Source organism: Epinephelus lanceolatus, chromosome 4, assembly GCF_041903045.1.
Source record: "Epinephelus lanceolatus isolate andai-2023 chromosome 4, ASM4190304v1, whole genome shotgun sequence".
NCBI classification, from domain to species: domain Eukaryota; kingdom Metazoa; phylum Chordata; class Actinopteri; order Perciformes; family Serranidae; genus Epinephelus; species Epinephelus lanceolatus.
Window position 1 is genome coordinate 30,452,507 of NC_135737.1, and position 20,382 is coordinate 30,472,888.

Here is a 20,382-nt window from a genome sequence, read left to right on the forward strand (position 1 = left end):
TTGTGAGTGGTTTTAGATTTCACATTAAAATAAATCAAATCAATGCATCCTGTAGTTGAAAACGATTCAGTTAATTAATTCAGTACCAGTTAATGTAGCATACACGTCCAAACCCTGCGTAACCAACTGCATTACCTATTGGCAGAACTCAATATGCACTCAGTGCAGCTGGCACACAACCACATGCTACAAAGACAGAGTCTGTGCGGAAGGTAAAAATCCCTGCACCACCCCGCCTCCATGACGCGTTGCATCCTTTCCTGATGCATTTTGCTGTTAGTCAGGACAATTTACCTTAATTACATTAATAGACCAAGTTCCCTTTTGTGTATGATTCTGTGCCCACAAAAGGATCTAACTGTCATATTGTCTTCATTGTGGTGTAGTCATTATGAAATATAATAATAAAAAAAAAATCAAACCACTATGACAAAGAGCTTGCTGGAACAAAGCCAACTGACAGCAATTCACAACACAGTGGAAAAGTCAAGGACTGGCTGAGAGTATAATGCACTGCACACCGCAGCTCCTTCATTAGTTCTGTTGTCATATATTGGCAAAACAATACCTTACACTACCCTGTCTGACGGGTTCTCACTTTTTGAATTGATGGCAGTGGGATCACATCATTTCTGCTTAGTTCATTTTAAAGGAATTGTACCTCGCACCTCAAGGTGTTGTCACTATATGCTCATTCTAAGATTCAAACCGTACTTAAAATGAATACCTGTCACTTGAAAATCTGTATTAGGCTACCTGCCTACAGCTGTGTGGGTATTGAGAAGACTGATGCACTGTTAGCATCGGAGGTGATGTAGTCACGTTGAAGGCTGCTCCCTCTGTCTCCATGACAATTTAATTAGAGTCAGTCACGACTTTTACATAATGTGTTTTGAGTCAGCTGACTGTGCTCTGAGGGAGACTTTTACACACCTCACTTTGCATCATGACAATCACAACTCATATTTTCACAGCAGGAATATCATGTACACTTAAGCAATAAGTAACTTGTTAAAATGGAAAATAGTGTGCCGGACTGCAGATAGATTAGAGGCTCATGTGCTTTGCGGATGTCACTGTAGGACGTGCTGTTTTACATCTAATAAGCTATGACTTACTCACTTATGAGACTTCCCAGTCAGTAGTTTTTTGAAGTGAAATAAAGTGGACACAGGCCCTGTTTTCTCTGAATATATATATTTTCTCCTCTTAGTCCCCCTTTTGAAATTGCTTTCAGGAACCCCAGCCCAGCTCTGATCTCAAATCATGCTGTTACCCTTTGGCAAGACATCAGGACCGTTAAAGTTTCCTGGTTCGATTCCTATTAAGAACTCAGTCCGGGGATCCTTTCACACCAGACTTCACAGCCACACAAGGTCACACACACACAGAAACACACACACAGAGCTATCTGCCAAGATATACTTCCTGGTGGTGGTTCAATGCCATCGATGAGCTTGGCACTGAGACTGGGCCAGCCAATACCCTGCTGCCCACTGGCTTTCACAAACACACACAAACACGCTAGCCTCCCATCGGTTCTATTTCACTCTGACGATATTGCAAAGCTTGTCTGTCTTTGTGCAGAGGTGGAAATACATTTATGGGGGAGGAATGGGCACAGGCTGAAAGACTTACAGTACATAGGGGAAAATGTGAATGAAGCAGAAGTGAAATATGATTTAGATAAAAATGTAGCAATGACATAGGGGTGACAATTCCACTAGTGAAGACCCCTAGAGAAAGCAGAGAGACAAGCAGAGAGCGAAACTAAGATAAGCAGAACAAAACCATTGCTCCTGTTTACCTGGGTGATTTTTTTTTTTTTTTCCCTGGATTTCCCTCAGGAAAGCCTGCTGCCAAGGAAAAACTAGAACTATGGTTTTTACCTCAGGAAAGACCGAGATAGAAGTCGACAATGGTAAGAATCAGGAATGCGTTTAATCAGAGGATAGTGATTTCTGCAGCTGTGGGGGATGGATCTGTGTGAGCCGTTTGTCAGATCACAGGCTTATGAATTCTAACTCTGTGGGGAAATAAGAACGATGAGGTGGCTGTTGTGCCACAGGCGGCACCGCATGGAAATGTATGATGACGGTGCATGTGTCACCGCTGCAGCTTTCATATAATAGCACACAACAGAATACAGGCGAGCAATACAAGCATCGTAAGTCATTTTTGGAAAGGATTCTTTTTTTGTTGTTGTTGTTGTATGACTCTGCCTTGCTTGTTTGATTGGTACAGTGTGATGGTGAATGGACACACAGAATTGGACAGCACAGGTTTGTGTTGGCAGATATTTTGGCTCTCCGATGCCAGTTGCGTTCGTCAGTGCAGCTTCTGTGAGAGTAGCTCCACCGTGCAATGTCATTGAGAGCATTGTGACATAATGTGGCAGGTCACATGATGACCATACCGCTTCCCTTTCACTTACACACAATATATATATCTTTAAAAACTAATTTAACAGCCCCTGGAAATCAGACCTATGCTGACCTCCAGGGGTTTAACTTTTGACCTTGCCACAGTGAAGTACAGGTGGATGCCAGGACTCCAGTGACATCACTGTTGGCTGTGGTCAGAGGTGAAGCTTTCAAACAGAGAGGGCACCAACACGCTGCTCCTCAGCCTGGTGCTAAAGCTACTCTTTAAGGGCTCCTTTATGCTCAACCTCAGAGACATATATGGACACGGACATCGCCTTCTGTCTGTGCTCTGCATTAATGTCATACGTATTTGTGCACGTTTTCTGGAAGCATACAGATACCGAAAAAATGGAGTAGAACCACTGGAAATTGTGGGTGCAGTTCAAGCAAGACACAACTACAGGACACAACAAAGACATTTTAAAAATAGCATAAAGGATGAATCTGTAGTACAACGAAAAGAATTGTCTATCCACATGTTGCAGTGTAGTTCATGGCCTCACAGAGTGACGTATACAATGCTGCCTCTATTAGAAATTAACATATAAATGGAGTATAAATGAGCCTTAAGACTGGAATAACTTTTTTTTTGTATTTATTTATCTGGAATTTGGTTGAGCCATCTATTTTATGTATAATCCTTTCCATATGAAACATGTCTGCCAAGATAGATTTGCATAGGTGTAATGCATCCGTGTGTATGTATTACATTTCAGGTAACTTGGGTTACAATCCTTTGTCCTTTTCTATGGCTGATTAACAAAACTGATATATTGTACACCTTTCCTGGTTACTCTTTATTTTATGGGTGCATAATTTCGCTATGATTTCCCAAGAAGCTTCCTTCAAAAGACTGTAATTTGGGACTTCATTTACGGAAAACATATATTGAATGGTATTCTTGCCCTGGCACTGAACACAGTAAAGGACTCTCAGTCAAGGTAGCAACTGATATGAATTAATGAATTAGAAGAGTATCAGTTGAATGCTGTCTCTACTTTTCCTGTAATTAATACCAAATTATATCACCAGAAAACCTCTTGATAACAATTAGGACCTTATTCAAAAGTTGGACCCATAAAACCCATAAAATAAAGTTTGTTCATTAATTAGTTTAAAGTTATAAATTCCCTGTCATCACATCTCTGTTTCTTTTCTCTTTGCTTTGGCAGGATGATTCCATCCACCAGCAATGACTTCCTGGTTCGGGACCTCGCCGCTGGACGCAACTACGACCTTTGCGTCCTGGCTGTGTTTGATGATGTCATCACATCACTGACTGCAACCCGTCCTCTGGGCTGTCTGTCATTCACCACAGACACAGAGTTCAGCCAGTGCCAAGCATTGCACAGCCACTTCCTGGGTGGCACAATGATCATCATCATTGGAGGGATTATTGTCGCCTCTGTGCTGGTTTTTATTATCATCTTAATGATACGATACAAGGTTTACAGCCACCAAGGGGCAGGCCACGGAAAAGCAGCCATCGCGGCGACAGCGCCAAGACCACAGAGCAATGGACAAGGAGGAGGCGGACAGGTCCAAGTTCTCCCTCGCTCTGCCTCAAAAATGCCTGACAGTCAGGACGACCAAGCGCTGGCGCCGTCCAGGGCCATGTCGCCTAGCAACACTCTGAGAGACACTGTGGCATTGGTCGAGGAGGAGAGCAGTGGACGGAGCATAATGACAAGGACTGACTCCTTGGCCAATGAGGAGTTGCTCTCGCCCACCAAGGCCCGCTTCTCCTCCAGGGTGGCCATTGAGATGAAAAGCAGACCACCATCTGTCGCCAAAGAGCCCACCTCCCCCAAGGAACTGGCAGGTAGTGGAGAGACAGATATGGAGATAGACACAGAGGAGGCGAGCAGCAGAGCAAGAAGGAAGTATTGCAGAGAGGTGGAAAGAAATACAAAAAGAAGTTGACGTAGGAAGAGCAGGGAATTACCAAGCAGAGAGAGCAAAAAAAAAAAAAAAAAAAATACAGTCCAACAGAAAGAGCTGGAGGATGAGAAATAGACAATGTGCAATTGAGGGTGTGAAATTGAGCAAGATAATAACGAGTGGAACAGTGAGAAACTGAGTGAGTGTGAACGAGAGAATGAATAAGAGAGATGCCATCCTCATGGATTGGGAGGATACTAGTAAGAGAGACAGAGGGGGAAACATGTTTTATCTGTAGAGCTGGGGTAGCATCTGACGTTGTAGTTAACTCTGCTGACAAAACAGATCACAGTACCTCTCACTCCGTATTAGAAAGGTTTTATGGTTTTTCATCTCATGAAACAAAAAACCCTGAATTTACCTCCCTACGGTGGAGTGGTATTAATCTATAACATCACATCATCCAAGCTCGTTGATATTTGTTTTCTGCTGTTGTCAATTACCAAGCCTTATTTCTTAACAACGGAGGATACATGTTAGGTAGGAAGGTAACTCAAAGGCATCAAATCTGTTAAGAAGTTAAAGAAACTACAGAGTTTATTTTGTTTGCCTTAGTGAGTTGTACAAGATGCTATGAAACAGCACTTTTTGGGCCTTTTTTCTCATGCATGGCAACTGTGTCGGCGGCTTAAGAAATCTTTGGGAGTTGGAGTTAGAGGAAAGAGGGATTTAGTAATGCAGGTGGGATTACCCATCGCACCTCAGCTAACATTATTCCAGCTGGCGTTCCTTATGTGTCCTCCATTAGGGTGCTACAAACTATTAGACTTTAAGCACCCCGAGAAGGCTTGTTTGCCATTAAGAATGACACAACCAGAGCACTAAAGAGTGAAGAAAGAAAGTTACTTCAGTGCAAATTTAAAGCCATTGAAAGTTGGCTAAAGTTCAATACCAAATTGGAAGAAATCCAAGACCCTAATTCCCCCTTTATAAAAAATGCCGTCATGAGAACTTAAAATGCGCAATTTTTTTGCAGTCTTTATCACATCTGTGTGTCTTTCTTGGCAGAACAAAAAAATTGTTACACAGTGTAAAAGACGCTGTAAAGTCTCTGAAGGGGCTTACAAAAGCAACAAGCATCACACATTAGCTTACACGACCTGATAAGTGTCTACTCTGTGAATATTCTATTTATTTATTTTTTCTTAACTTCCCTAATAAAAAAATAAAATAAAATAAAAATCAGTTAACATGCATTTTGACATCACTGTAAGCTGTTCAGGCACTCTCTCCATAAAGCTAAACCTTTACTACAGTATATGTATGAATGTTTAGACAGCTGTACACACTCACAGTTCAGATTTTGCCCTCCAGGGTGTTCTCAATATAAATCCAAGCAACTTGCTTTAGATTCAGCAGCAGCATAATCGAACCCCCCAAGGGGTAACAAAGCCAAATCCGGCAGACACAGAGAACTTAGAGGGAATATAGTGTACATAATGCACAAGGCAACTGATGCAACTATTGTTAATGTACATGCCGTGATATAAGAAGCTGTAAGGAGAGAGCATTGTGGTAGTGGAGTAAAAGCAAAGTGTTGGGGGTAAGGGGCTAACCAGTGATAGCAGTAAACAGGAAAAGCACTCAGCAAGTACTTTAAATTATAGTCATACAGAGTATTTACAAAGGTCTTCACATGGGTTGGGTCACTGACTAATAAGCCGAACATCGTAACTTAAAAGCCCTCATCTGTCCATCCATCCACAACAGCACCAGGGTGCATGCATGTTTGCGTTGGTGCTAATGGCATAAAATTGTGTGCTTAAACACTAACAATTCCAATTTATCTAACAGTTGAACTACAAGCTGCCAGATGGGCAAATTTGTACCTATTTTAGCGACTAAATAAGCCCGTTTCCACCAAACACTTTCAGTATGGTACCTTTGGAACCAAAAGTAACCCTTCAGACATGGTACCTAGACCCTAGATCCTTTTAGCATTTCCCCCACAGACAGTACTCTTTCATGTGGGCAGGGTTGTTGTCACTCACTGCTCCATCCAGCACGCACTGTATTTCCTCCTTTGTCAGTCTGCACCTCATTTATCGTCCACAAAACAGGGCTGGACGTTGACATTTTCAAAACAAAATAGAGCAGCTGCAGTGTTGATGGGTTATTTAAAAATACCAGTTTTGTGCATTTAGTCCATAAGGCAAGCTCTGGGGTTTAGTGTTGCCAGAGCCAACAGGAATGACACTCTGCAACACTTTTTCTTTTTCTCAGAGTAAGGATTACAATATATGCAGTTCAAATAATCTGGTCAAAATTAATATATATATTCAAACGCTTGAAGATCCACTCATTACTAAAAGTCTGTGTCATCCAAGAGAAACATTAAAAAGTAAGTAATGGCCGGCAGTCGGCCCAGAGAAATATATTATGCTGCAAGATATCCTTTCATGTTATAGTTACAGTTTACTTATATATATGTAAAACTCTCCTCGGTATGAACAGTGGTTACATGAGCCTAAAAAACCAGACACAACTCAGCCCTGAGCAGAGTGACCGTCCTCTATTGACCAATCAACAGACTGCAGTGTTCACAGCTCCACCTTTTAGTACCAGATCTGTGTGCTAGGTACCCCAACAGAGGGGGGACCAAAAATGGGGACAGTATGGAACGGTTCCATTGGTACCATCCACAACTAGAAGTACCGTACCGTACTGCTTGATGGAAACAGGGCTTTTGTTGCCACTATCGTGGATATTTGCTACCACCACTGATCATTGCCACTCCCTGCTAATTTTTGGTTTCTTTTTAATTAACTTGTACATAAATATCACAGATTCCAGTGGATGGGTCAAAAAGTGACAAAGCAGCAACCCGAGTAGCCTAAGTTATTAATAACTCAGAGAAACATTGCTTGCAATAATTCACCTTGTCCTCCCCTCTCTGTCACTCACTCTAAAAACACACACACTCAAACACACTGCGCTCTGTCCTTGCTACTGTAACGCATAAAGCTCCGCCCACCACAACAATGCTATCGTCCATCGCGATGACATTTCCATATGCCCATTCCTGATGCCCAACCCTCGTCTTCACAATGATTACAAATGCTTAAGGCAGAAAAAAAAGAAGGAAAAAGCAAGAAAACATTGACAAAATGTTTTTATGATTTGTTATAAAGGGACGTCCACACCAAAGGAAGACTTAAAGACCTTGAACAGCATGTCCAATATTTGTGATAAAACCTCTCTGACACCTACAAATTAGTAAATCCAAGTCTGTGCTGGTGCCAAAAACTACTTTCTGAGGATGTTCCAATGAATGTGAATGACAGGCTAAAGTTCAGTACACTCACAATCCACCTGGTTGTCCTAAAGTCGGTTAATTTTCAGCTTCAAGTCTATAAGTATTAGTCAAGCTTTAGGCTTCCATTCACTGTCTCTTGATCATTAACCTTTCCTGTCTGCTCGTGGATCAACCTCTTGTGCCAGCTTGAATGAAGCATTTTTAGTTTCCACGGTAGAGGCTACTGACAGAAAATAGCTGTCAGATAGCTGGTAGACAGCTGAGAAACAGAGAGGTACAGAGGCAATTTTCCAAGAATAAAAATGTAATAATTTATTTAGAATTGTCACTGTGCATCCGCAGTATTGAGAATAACAGTGAAAGCACAGTGCTGCACGCTTACAATGTGATATACTTTGTCCTTAACGTGCAAGAAACTGATGGATAATTGCTTTTATGTAACTCAGTCATTAACAGCAGAGGCTATTAGATAAAACCCACGTTTTATGTGATCAGGCCCCGATTCTCTCGATTCAAACTTTTGAAGTGACTTGCACATGCTCACAAAAATCGCTTAAAATGCTCAATAGTGCTATAATAATAGGAATCCACAAGAGCATGTGAATTTTCTTTTCGGGTAGATTTTCCCTGTGCTAAGCCCACTCCATTGCACTTCCCCTTTAACACTAATCCACTCAGGAAATGGGGGTTTCATTAGAACGAATAAATGGAGACACCATTTCACATGAGTGGCTTAAACAGCTGAGTCGAAATACTTTATCAGCGGCTGATATGTCATTCAATTGGCCTCTCTGAATGGGTTGAAATGAGGTGTCATTGAGCCTCACGTTGATAGCGGGGAGGAGACGAGAGATCTTTGCAAAGCGCAGCAGCTTAGCCAGCAAGTTCAGGGAAAGTTTTCACCTTTGTGAACCCTGCTGGATCGTAGTCGGTCAGACGTTTAGAGCAAATTAAACGTGCTCACATCACAGTCTGTAATTATTATTGTATGATAAAAAAGACTTTAGATTTAGATGGTGTCAAGTGCCACACTAATTAATAGGCTATTCCAGAAATGAACAGGCTCAAGACATCATAGTGAGACAAGTGGTTTTCTGGTTGTTTTTCTCACCTCTGAAGCTATATGAGGGGAAGTTTGTTGTTCTGAGAGGTTATTGGCCAAATTGGACTTACAAAGCGTTGGAGTTGAGGAGTGCTCATTAGGGCTGTAACAGGCTGGAATTTCTATTTTGTTGTAGAACTGAGGTGCCACCATATGCACAAACTCAAACATTTCCCCAATAGGCCTAATTAACAGCGTTAACCTCATCTCAGCCTTCACTGACTGAAGTGTGTCACTCAAAGGAGCTTCCAAAGAGCATCCCAGACTGCGACGCGACAGACACACACACACAAAAAAAAGCAATTATTAGAGTTTTCATTTTGACACTTCACCCAGGAGGAACAAGTTACCCCTGGCCTTTGTGTTCTTTGTTTCCTCTCTTTGATTCCAGTATTGTTGGCACTTTGAGGGCAACCTACGATGACGGATAATACTCATGTGTTTGTACAGAGGCTGTTGGGGTTTCTCAGGGTGTAGCTGTGTCTGTGATGTGTTTCACTGGTTGCTGCATTGCAGAGAAAGGCAACATTGATCTGATCAGAGAGAGAGCCGCAGTGAGTCAGAGCGCCTGAGGAACAGAGCAACTGACAGATACACAGTGAGGCCCCATTAAAGGCCCACAGTTGTCAAATATGTAACCCAACATGAAAAAATAGGCACATTGTGGGTGATAGTTCTCCTTTTGTTTGTTTGCTTTTCATAGACTGTTGTGTTAACATTCATACTATGTATGAAGTGGATACATAACTCTGAATTTGTTTTAGAATCTGTTAAATATTATTTTTAAATTTGCTTCTTGAATGTTTTTTCCCCTGTCTCCTGAAAATTACATGATAAGAAATTGGAATTTTGCCTCTGATGGGTTCGTGTTTCATTTTCAAGCATCTTAACTCAAGAGACATTGAATTGAAAAAGTTAGTTTCTGTAACCATTCCTACTGGTGCTAAAGGGATCCCTTCCTAAACTGATGTTGGAAATACAAACGGAGACAAAGCTGTCACTCTACAAAAACACATTTCAAAGTTTAACGAAATGTCAGTCTAAGTTAGACAAATCAAGTGTGTATCGCCATGAGTTATGTGTTAATATTCTTTTTTTGTGAAATTCTGTCTTTCCCTTTCTACTGTATCCCCCTGCCTTGGCTCAGCAAGCAGGAACAGAGGATATCTTACTGAAGAGACAACAACTTCAGTAGATACTCATTTATCTGGCTCAGCTCATCATTGCCTCCGCTGAACCTTTTATTGCCTTTTTTGCCCAGCAAAAACACTGTGGATTTTTTTCCCCTATCATTTGGGCTAAGTACCAAACTCTGTACTTTTAAGGGTACCAATTTGCATCAGTACTACTAAATATCGATTCAAGTTAAATCCATCGGTACCAAATGCCAATACCTGAGAGCACATCTAGGTGAGAACACCATGTTTAGACAAAAGGCTAAAGTGCCCAGAAGCACCCTCAAGCCTGGAAACCAGCCACAGAGCTCCGAGACCAGAAACAGATCTGTGGAGCTGCCAGGTTTTAATTCTGACAGGAACTGAAGGCACCCCGAAGCTGGCTGTGGCTCCATCGGCTTCCCATAGAACATCCCAAAACTCTCGCCCAAAAAGCATTGTGGATTTTGTCGCCTATCATTTGGGCTGGGTACTTTTAAGGGTACCGACCGATTCGAGTTAAATCCATCAGTGCCAAATGCCAATACCTGAGAGCGCATCTGGGTGAGAACACAAGAGGCTCAAGTGCCCAGAAGCACCCTCAATCCACAGATCTATGGAGCTGCCAGGTTTCGACAGGTGTTGAAGGCACCCTGAAGCTGGCCGTGGCTATGTTGGCTTCCCAGAGAACACCTGTAGGACCAACCTGCCACAATAATTTCAGCACCTAGTCTATTTCGTTTTTTTGGTACAGTAATAGCCCAGTATCACTGCTAGATGAACAGACATATATATATAGACACATATACACACACTTGGGCACATACAAGCAGACGGACAGAAAGTACCAAAAAAGGTATCCTTTAGTACCAGTAATGAATTCAAGGCCCCAGAAGTGGTACCAGTATCACTTCAAATGTACTTAACCCTACCCATCATTTACAGTACAGTCGTACCAAGAGAGAATCAGGCGTGAATACAGCAACCAATAACGTATGGGGATGTGAGTATTGTATTAACAGAGACTTAAAAAGAAATCTGAGCCTTGTTCAGACAGTTGGATAAATAAATCAATGAACAAATACTCAGCAGAGAACATTTCGGCTCTCATAGTTTCACCCCGGAGCTTGAGATCTAGCTCGTGACAGGATGCTGCATGATTCAGCATCAGAAGTAGCTCTTTAACCTGAAGAGAGGAGTTTTATATCAAGATTATCAGTAATTACATGCTTGACACAAACATTTTATGATTATGCCGAGCAAAGTGCTACAAGTTCAAGAACAAGCGACTTAACATTGAACGTGTGAGTGTGTGTGATGTATTAACAGCATTGTTGGAACAAAAGTCACGTCCCCACAAGGTAAACCATTATTTTAAGGGGTTAAGACTCACATTTGTATTCATTTTAGGGCAAGCCTTTGGGTAAGAATGTAAGTCAATGCGATGTCCTCACAGTGACGAAAACAAGTGCTTGTGAGTGTGTGTGTAAAAGCTCAGCTACCAAATCCCCGCAGGTCTGTGCATGCATTTGTGTGTTGTTATGTACAAGGTTTAACCGCCTTGAGCCAGTGCAAATGCTCCCACAAGGTTAGTCCAGATAGAAAAATAGTCGAGGATAAGACAAGGATGTGTGCGCGCGACTCCGTGTTAAGTCCAAGTGTGTGTTCTCCCCATGGCCCATCCATGACCCTGTAGCCTGTCTGTCCTCCGCGTATTTTAATCTATCATCACTCCTTTCAGTGTCATCCCGTATGCCCGGCCTCATTCTTCACTGCCGTCTGTCTCTCTGAATTCATTTCTCAGAATCTCCCTCTCTCTCTGTCCCCCCTCCCGCTGTGTTTCTCAAGCTCCCTCTGTCACTTTCTCTCGTCTTTCTTCCTCACCAGCTTTCTGACTCTCCTGACATTTTTGCTTCCTCTCTCTCGCGCCTCCTCCCCCCTCCTCCCATCTTTCGGTGCTGTTTTGCTGCATCTGTGTCAGTGTTTTTCTCTGGTTCTCACTGTTTCTCTCCATGTCTCTCTCACACTCTTTTGCTGTTTCTGGCTCCGTTTCCTTCCCTCTCTCTCTCTCTCTCTCCATCCCGGCTCTCTCTCTCTCTCTCTGTCTCTTGGACGCCTCCAGCAGCAGACAACAGGCGGCCCCATAGTGTCGAATGGAGAGACTTTAAGATCTGAAGGTCTCTTGGCCTCGCAAAGAGAGCGCGCCAACACTACAAACAAAGAGTAATGACTGCCACTTAAAACTTGAGCACTCCCTGGATTTTTTCCTTCAGACCTCCTGCAGTTCCTGTTTTAGTTTTTATGACTTCCCTCTTGTAGTTTTGTGAGCTGAGAGATCCAGCCGTGAGATTTCTGCCCCCATTTTAAAACAATAAAGCAAAAGGGAATTTCATCTGTGGTGCTCATAGAAAAACTACATTGCAACATGCCTTCCAAGAGCTACAACAATTGGTTGTGCAATGGATTGGTCAACAGACAAATTTAAGTCAGATACTATTTTGATAATCAATTAGTCATTCCAGTTTTTTTTTTTTCAAGTCAAATATTGCCTGATTCCAGCTTCTCAAATGAGAGGATCTGAAAATTTTCTTGTCCTGACAGTGAGTTAAATATATCTAAGTGGATCAAGCAATCTAAACATGTCACCTTTGTCTCTTACATACATACATACATACATATATAAAAGTGTAATTATAATCAGTTATAATTATAATCAGCTGATTAGTTGTTAAAGAAAGTAATCATTGCAACTAGGGATGAGCAAGTACATCATTACCTATATCTGTATCTTTTAAACCGACTAAATTATCTGTATCCACATTTGGACTTGGAAGTTTTCAACTGGAAGTGGGTGGGGCTTGAACTATAAATGGGTGGGACTTAACCAGAAATTGTTTTTTTAAGCCTGACATTAATATGGGTTGATCTGAAGTAATCAGCGTCAGGTCATTTTTGATCACAAGTGTAAGGGGCCGCACACATGCCACGTTTTTTGCGCTCTTAAATTAATTGTTTTCAATGTAGCCACGCGGCAGGCATGCTCAAACGCCAGAGCAATGCCTGAGCGCCTATTATTCAGGGCGCGATGGCTGCGCCACGAGATAAACCGAGTTCAACTTTTGGAACGCAGCAGCATGCACTGTATGTCATGTGACGACAAGTAACCAATCACAGCCGACAGATACCTTTTTCATCTTCTGTAAATATCAGTCTGTGGTAAATATGGAAAAGTTGATCATTTTGGTGCAGAGCTGTCAGAGCTTTACATCTGTCCCATGGACAATATGACCACACACTTATAAACAGCACCTGGAAGAAGATCAGCTCTGAACTCAGGATTTGAGGTGAATAGGCTATAATATGGTGACTGTTGAGGTTGCTTAGTAACCTCAGACACAACCTGCGACAGTCTTTATGAAAGCTGGCTCAAAAAAGGCACAAAAGTAGCACCCAGCATCCGACCTCACATTTTCCAGGTGGCATGACACGGCATGAACACAATGATGATTTTTCCTACATCACAAGAAAACTGATATATTTAACTTGTATGATACTTGTACTAAAAAATAAGTACATTATCTGTACTGGTTACTCATCATTACTCTTCAGTATTTGGCTCAACCCTAATTGCCTAATTGCTGACAATGTCCCTCTCAGTGAACATTTTCTATTGAAAGTGTGTCTACTTAAGAGATTATTCCTCTGGATCCTGTTGAGAGGTTCTCAGGATTATCCAAAATAATAGGGACACTACTTGTGAAAAAAATGTCAATTTTTGTTGTTGAAACTATTATTTTTAAAATGTCATTTCTCTATGTAACAAGTACCACAAACAATTCCATTCACCTTTATTTTACTGGGGTCGAGGCAGAAATCTCAGCGACAAGTTTCTCAAAATCTGAGGGAATTTAATTTATCGGATTTTTGTCATGTGGGTGAACGGACCTTTTAATTTATTTCCTTCATTTTTTCTTTGCACTTTAAACTCTGCCTTTCCAATTTCTTCTTTCCAGGTCACCCTCTGCATATCTACATTGATTATCTTTGTAAATTTCAGGTGTCTTATGCATCTCTCATCTGCCTTTTAGTTTCTGTTCTTCCCTTGTATTTTTTAATGATACCTCTTTTTGTTTCTTCTCATCTAACCTCAAACTTGTTTTTTTATCCTATTGTTTTTTTCTTGATTCTCCTCTTCCCTTTGTCTCCTTTCTGCTGGCACATCCCTTCTCTCTAATGTTCTGTATACACATACTGTTTCTCTTTAATTCTGCATTACTTCTCCGTTCCCCATCACTGTTTTCAATTTATAACACCTGTGTCGTTATTTTTTATTCCTTATGTCCTTTCTATCCATCTCCTCGCCACTTGCACTGTTGTTGTCTCCATGCACCACCTCCTCCTCCTCTCCCCTCTCCTCCGCATCACCCCACCTCCTTCATCCATTTGCTTGGTGCAAAGGGTGATGGAGAAGAGGGGAGAGGAGTGGAGGATGATGGAGGAGAAGACAGTGGTGATGTGCTGTGGTTGCGATGGATGAATATAGACCGAGGCATTAAGAAGACTGTGCTTCATTCTTAAACTGACACAATAAGCCCTGGCTGTACATAAACGCAGTTAAGAAATATTCCTCCTGACAAATACAGTTAAGAAATGTTCTCTTGACAAACATACACATTACAAATAACAGCTGCGGCAATATACTGCCACAGCAAGCACAGCTTCATCAATCTCAGAGCTATCGCGTCTTTGCTTTCCCCTGTCAGCAGACCTCGTTTATGCAGACATTTGTTGTATCTCCCGACTTCACAACTGTTACACTCACACACACAAAACGGAAACAAGCAGATGTTAAAAAAAGTTTTGATCGAATTTTAAAGGCACATTTGGAAACATTTCTGCTATGTAAGAAGTCAATGGATAATATGTCACACGCGTCATTTAAACCTCACAAAAAGACCGTGTCCTTTTCATTTGTCTGGCGTCATGACAAGTCTGACGTAACCACAAAATCAAGGCAAAACATGACATTTGAACCTTTACTTCCTCCACTTTCATATTGTTTCATTTCCTCCTGTCTTCCCTCAGGAGGTAATATACTCACAAAAAATACAGAAGTTGTCGCTGTGAATATTGGCTTTTCTTAAACTTTTAAGTCGTGGCAGAACTTATGAAAACAAATGAAACAATCCATTCAGTGGGTGTTATAAATTGGGCCTGTGGGTAGGATCAAGTGTAGTGCAGCTCGGGACACTGAACAACAGAAGTTAAAGCCACTTTAAATTAAATTGTGCTTTACCAGCACATGTCGAAGGCAGTTGTAGTCTTAATGATCTGTGTTAATTAGTGTTCTAATTGGTGTATTCCAGATCTCACAGGTGCTAAATTGTGTCTTATAGACCTCCTCTGTTTTAAACCTTTTGTTCCAAGAGCCTTGGTTTCCTGTCATTTTGTAAAGACCTGATGTCCTACTATATGTCCCTGATGTTTTTACTGTCCTTTAACACCCTTGTTCTGAATATTCCCTTTAACCCTTTCAAACCTGGAGTGACATCACTTTTCTTGTGCTGCTTTCAGATGTCTTTCACAAGTATTTAAACCTTTGAACCCTGAGCAAAGTGATCCAATTTATTTCAAAAACTTTATTTATTTATTTATTTATTTCATAATTATAATTATTAAAATTGTATTACAGAATTATTCTAATTTTTAAGCACTCTTTCCAGGATATTTTTGTTTGTTTGTTTTAACTTCCTGTCTCTCTTTTTTCCTTTATTTTCTTTTACTTTTAGGGGCTGTCCACACCAACACAGGTGTTTATAAAACCGTGACTCTTTGCTCACAGTGTGGCCTTTCATCCACACGTAACCGCAGTTTTGGGCCCCTGTAACCGGAGTTATTTGTAGCTGGAGTCCAGGGTGAACTTTTTGGAAAAGTCTGGTGTCAGCAGTCATGTGTGGACAGGATAACCGCAGTTATTTTGTCTCGTCTCCATTGTATGACGTCACAGTGTGCGACGTAAACAGAAAACAGCTGTGTTATTACCCGATCCAGTGTGTGCGAGAGACGATTTGAGGATGGACCTAAACAAAATACTGCTGCTATTTAGCAGCATATCAGCACTTTGTGGCTGTATCATACAACTAACGCTACTCAATCACATCCAGCAACAGAGGCGCAAGAGTGTGCTATTACGGAGACTGCTCCTGCTGCATAATAGTACGCTTGTTGTTGTTTTTCCGGTAATGACGTTTTACTGCCTTCTGATTGGCTACAATGGCCTTACAGTTAGGAGTTATATCGCCACCTACTGCTTTGGCATGTGTATTACATTGCTTGATAGTGGAATTTGCGGTGTCATGTGAATGGAGGTATTTTTATTACACCGCTCTTATGAACACAGATTTTTTAAAAACTGGAGGCCAAAAAAGTTCGGTTTTAAAAATACCCGTGCTCGTGTGGACTAGGCCTTAAAGAAATTATTATGTATATATATATATATATATATATATATATAAAAAAGCTAAAGAAAAACTATATTTATAATTATTAATATAATTACATTTAAAATTATGTTATTATGTTTCTTTTTTTTCTCTCTTTTTAATAATTTCTTGCTAATTTTTTGGATAATTTCTTCTTCCGTTGCTCATTGCCTTCTTGCCATTGTTTTCAATGGAAATCAAGCTAATTTGCTCCTGTTCCAAAGGGTTAAGAAAAGTTAATATCATTTTCCTTCTGGCCTAATACAGTATTTTTTAATGCTCTTCTTCAAAACCTTTGTGTTCTCACTCTCTTGTTTTCTAGAACCCTGATGATGTTGTTCTGAGTGGAAGTTGTGGAGAACGTCACCACCAGGGGGAAGCTGGTGAAAACTGAAGAAAAACAAGGCCCTATAGCTCCTCTCCCGTATCTCCTGTTTACTGTACCCATTACTTTGTTTCCATGAGTATCATGGGGTAATAGACCTGTACTGTCTGGTTTACTTTTAACTGCTAATCTTGGTTCTCATGTCTGGATTGGATGACCATGTCAAAGGCCCGGTGTTGGTTTGGCTGTTGATTGGCCAGTGGCTGAGGGATCCAGCTGTTTGTGTGATCATCTTAATGGAACGACATCCTGAATGCTGATTTTTTTCCACTTCTGTATCAGTGTGGCAGTGGATATGATGGGCATAGATGATTTAAAAAGGATGCATACAGAGACATGGATGTGTCTCATAAAAATGGACTGAAAATATGAATGAACTTCTCACAATCTGGAGCAGCATCAACATGCACGAACAGATACGAAGAAAATGATGGCTGAACAGCAAAGTTAGATGCATAGATCATCACACTCAACTTGGATATACAATATGTTAGACTGCACAAATGGAAAGGGAATAATCTCACACAGAAAAATGTCTGGATGGGTCTGGTTTTGGATACGAACATACTGTATGTTAAACACTCCAACGATAGGATCACTGTTACTGCGACTGACCATAAGGGACTCTCGACGTGGCTGGCTCCAAGTGGCTCGGCCCTATTAATCCATGTGGAATAATGCAATTCTACTAAACTGAACTGAGCTGATCCAAGCTGGGCTGAACTGGAGCCAGATCTTAACCTTGACGGGACCCTGTTATCCTCAATCAGAAGTCTCTTTCTGGAAAGCACATACAGTATATAACGAAAAACCTGAACTGAACTGGACCCAAACCAGGACCCAGTGGAGCCTGAACTGGAATCTTGCACTGGTAAAGGATTCACACTGTGCAGTGATGTGATGCAGACTAAACTGGACTGGCCTGTTATCTATTGGTCTAGTCTGTGTATTCTTCTGCTCTGCTCTGATATCTACTATCTTTCCACTGGATGAGACTGGTGAGGACCTTGTGGACCTTTACCAGCCTCTCTCACATCTCCCCAGGCCCACTTAATACAGGTGAGTAATCTGCTGATTAGCCCCTTAACCTAACCAAACACGCAGCCAAATGTGGAGTTCTCTCACCCAAAGACCCGGCCTCATTAATTAGTGTGACATATGGTGACCCACCAGCAGTCACCTTGGCTTTGCACCAATTTTGGGTTCTGCCCTATAGTTTAAGACACACTTTACACTCTGCAGCATCTCTCCAGCCGCGAGTGCTCTGTAACCTAATGAGGGCAACGCTTTAACGAGTGCCTTCTAATTGCTGTCAGCTAGACAATTAGAGAGACACCCTGGCTTAACGATCTGCTTCGTTACTACTCTCCACTGACAATATCACAACAGGCGACAGGAAATGCACCCCCCCCCACCCCTGTTTGTTTCTCACCCCTTTAGTGTCTGAGTCACTCCTTATCTCATGCTTCTCTCTTCCCCTCTCAATCAGATGTCTCTTGTTTTGCCTCCTGCCTGCCCGAGGCAGTGATCGAATACCGGTGGAGAATATAATATGCTGGGAGGAAATGGTTATGAGCTAACACCACTGCCTCGGGGATGGACTTTGCCTCTACAAGGGGGGTCAGCAATATCGCTTTAGTCACGGACAGAAGGCTGATGTCTGATGCTGCAGAACTGAACTCATCCAGTCCCCAGGCTGCAGAGATTTGCTCTGCCAAAATAATTTACACATTTCTTAGAGGTAATCAATAGCATATTATGTTAAGTAGTCGCATTTCACACATCTGTCTTCCCACTGAATGGAAAACTGCTGGAGTTATAAACATATTTAATCTCCGGGAAAAGTAGTACATATGCCATTATACCTGAAGGTGGGTGTAGACGAAAAAAAAAAAACACACTAGTTGTTGAATAGTGCCTTTTACACTTTTGAAGTCATGCCTTGCTATGTTAGGTTCCTGGCAAACAAATGTTGTTTAAGGTAGTATTGTAGTGCTACAATTAGTGGTACAATTATAACATAGACACATGAGCCCCGTTTCCACCAAGCAGTACGGTATTGTGACTCTAAATTGACCGTAGGTGTGAATGTGAGCATGAATGGTTGTCTGCCTCTATGTCAGCCCTGCGATAGTCTGGCGACCTGTCCAGGGTGTACCCTGCCTCTCACCCCATGTCAACTGGGATAGGCTCCAGCCCCTACGCAACACCTAACAGGATAAGTGGTTTCGGAAATGAATGTGAGAAAGTACGGTATAGTTCAGTTCGGAACGTTTTTTTTTCCTGTTTCCACTGTGAGAAGTTGTGGATGGTACCAATGGAACCGTTTCTTACCGTACCCATTTTTGGTCCCCCCTCTGTTGGGGTACCTAGCACACAGATCTGGTACCAAAAGGTGGAGCTGTGAACACTGCAGTGATTGGTCAATAGCGGACGTCACTCTGCTCAGGGCTGAGTTGTGGCTGGTTTTGAGGCTCATGTAACCACTGTTTGTATTGTGGAGAATTTTACATATATTAGTAAAGTGAAACTATAAAAATAAAGGATGTTTTGCTGCCTCTTGCAGCAGCTCTAGTTTGAGAAAAATAAATTACTAGGCCGACCGCCGGCAACTTTTAAGGTGGCACGTTCAGTTGACGACATGAATCCATCAGCACACCTTAAATTACAATGGGACAACTTCAACCATTGTTGTTATTGTCTCTCTTGGATGACATATTTTAGTAATGAGTGGATCTTCAAGTGTTGAAAAATATATATTAATTTCTACCGGATTATGTGAACTGCATATATTCTAATCCTCACTCAGAGAGTTGCAGACTGATAAAGAAGGAAATACAGTGAGTGCTGGATGGAGCAACAACCCTGCCCACATTTAAGAGTACTGTTTGCGGTGGCAACACTCAGCGGACCTAGGGTGTCTAATGGGTTACTTATGGTTCCAAAGGTACCACACCGAAAGTGTTTGGTGGAAATGGGGCTTTACAGTATAGCAATAAAAGTGATGAATGAAGAAGAATCTTCATTTGATTTATTTGGGTGTTTCTATGGGAATGTGGATCTTTCAGCTCAGTTTAAAGAATGCCAATAGCTGCTGTGCCAAATGCTCCACATTTTCTTGGAACTGAATGATGCAGTGTGGGACTCACAATGGTCTGGTCTTGGTCTCGTCTCGGTCCTGATACACTCTAGTCTTGGTCATGACTTGCTCTTGGTTTAGGTGGGCTTGACACTGGTTTAAAGTGATTTTAACTGGACTTCAGTCGAAACATTGCTCCAATGATTGCGAATCAAAAATTCACGACTCTATAAACAGCATTGTATCAATGCAGATGCATTTCAGGTATTGGATCTACCTTATTTCTGAAAGCACATGTAATAAGCTTTTTTAACTACACATATTGTAATCACCATTGAATATAATTACCATAAATCACACTTATCATGTATGGATATGATTACCTTAATTGTCAACACAATCATTTACTTTAACAGCAGTTCTGTTTATCTGATTCATTGTTTGTGCGGTGGTGTTGAATAACTGAGTCCATATAATTGGGGGTTTTTTTATTCGCATTATTACTGTACTTGACAGCTTCAAGTAAATTTCAGTTTGGCTAAAGATAATTTATTCAC

The 20,382-nt window shown here is 41.4% G+C and overlaps 1 protein-coding gene across 2 annotated transcripts in view; it reads left to right on the top strand.

Annotated features, from left to right (window-relative positions):
* LOC117260316 (leucine-rich repeat and fibronectin type III domain-containing protein 1-like protein) overlaps positions 1-20,382 on the top strand; it is a 265,480-nt gene that overhangs the window by 227,013 nt on the left and 18,085 nt on the right. Inside the window, exons 9-10 of one of the 2 annotated variants that reach the window (XM_033632298.2) lie at positions 3,599-4,248; positions 16,684-17,805. In XM_033632298.2, the coding sequence (XP_033488189.2) occupies positions 3,599-4,248; positions 16,684-16,691 (658 nt within the window). In that variant the 3' untranslated portion in view covers positions 16,692-17,805. Of the gene's footprint in view, positions 1-3,598; positions 5,020-16,683; positions 17,806-20,382 lie in introns of those variants that run through there. The other variant, XM_033632296.2, reaches the window with a different exon arrangement.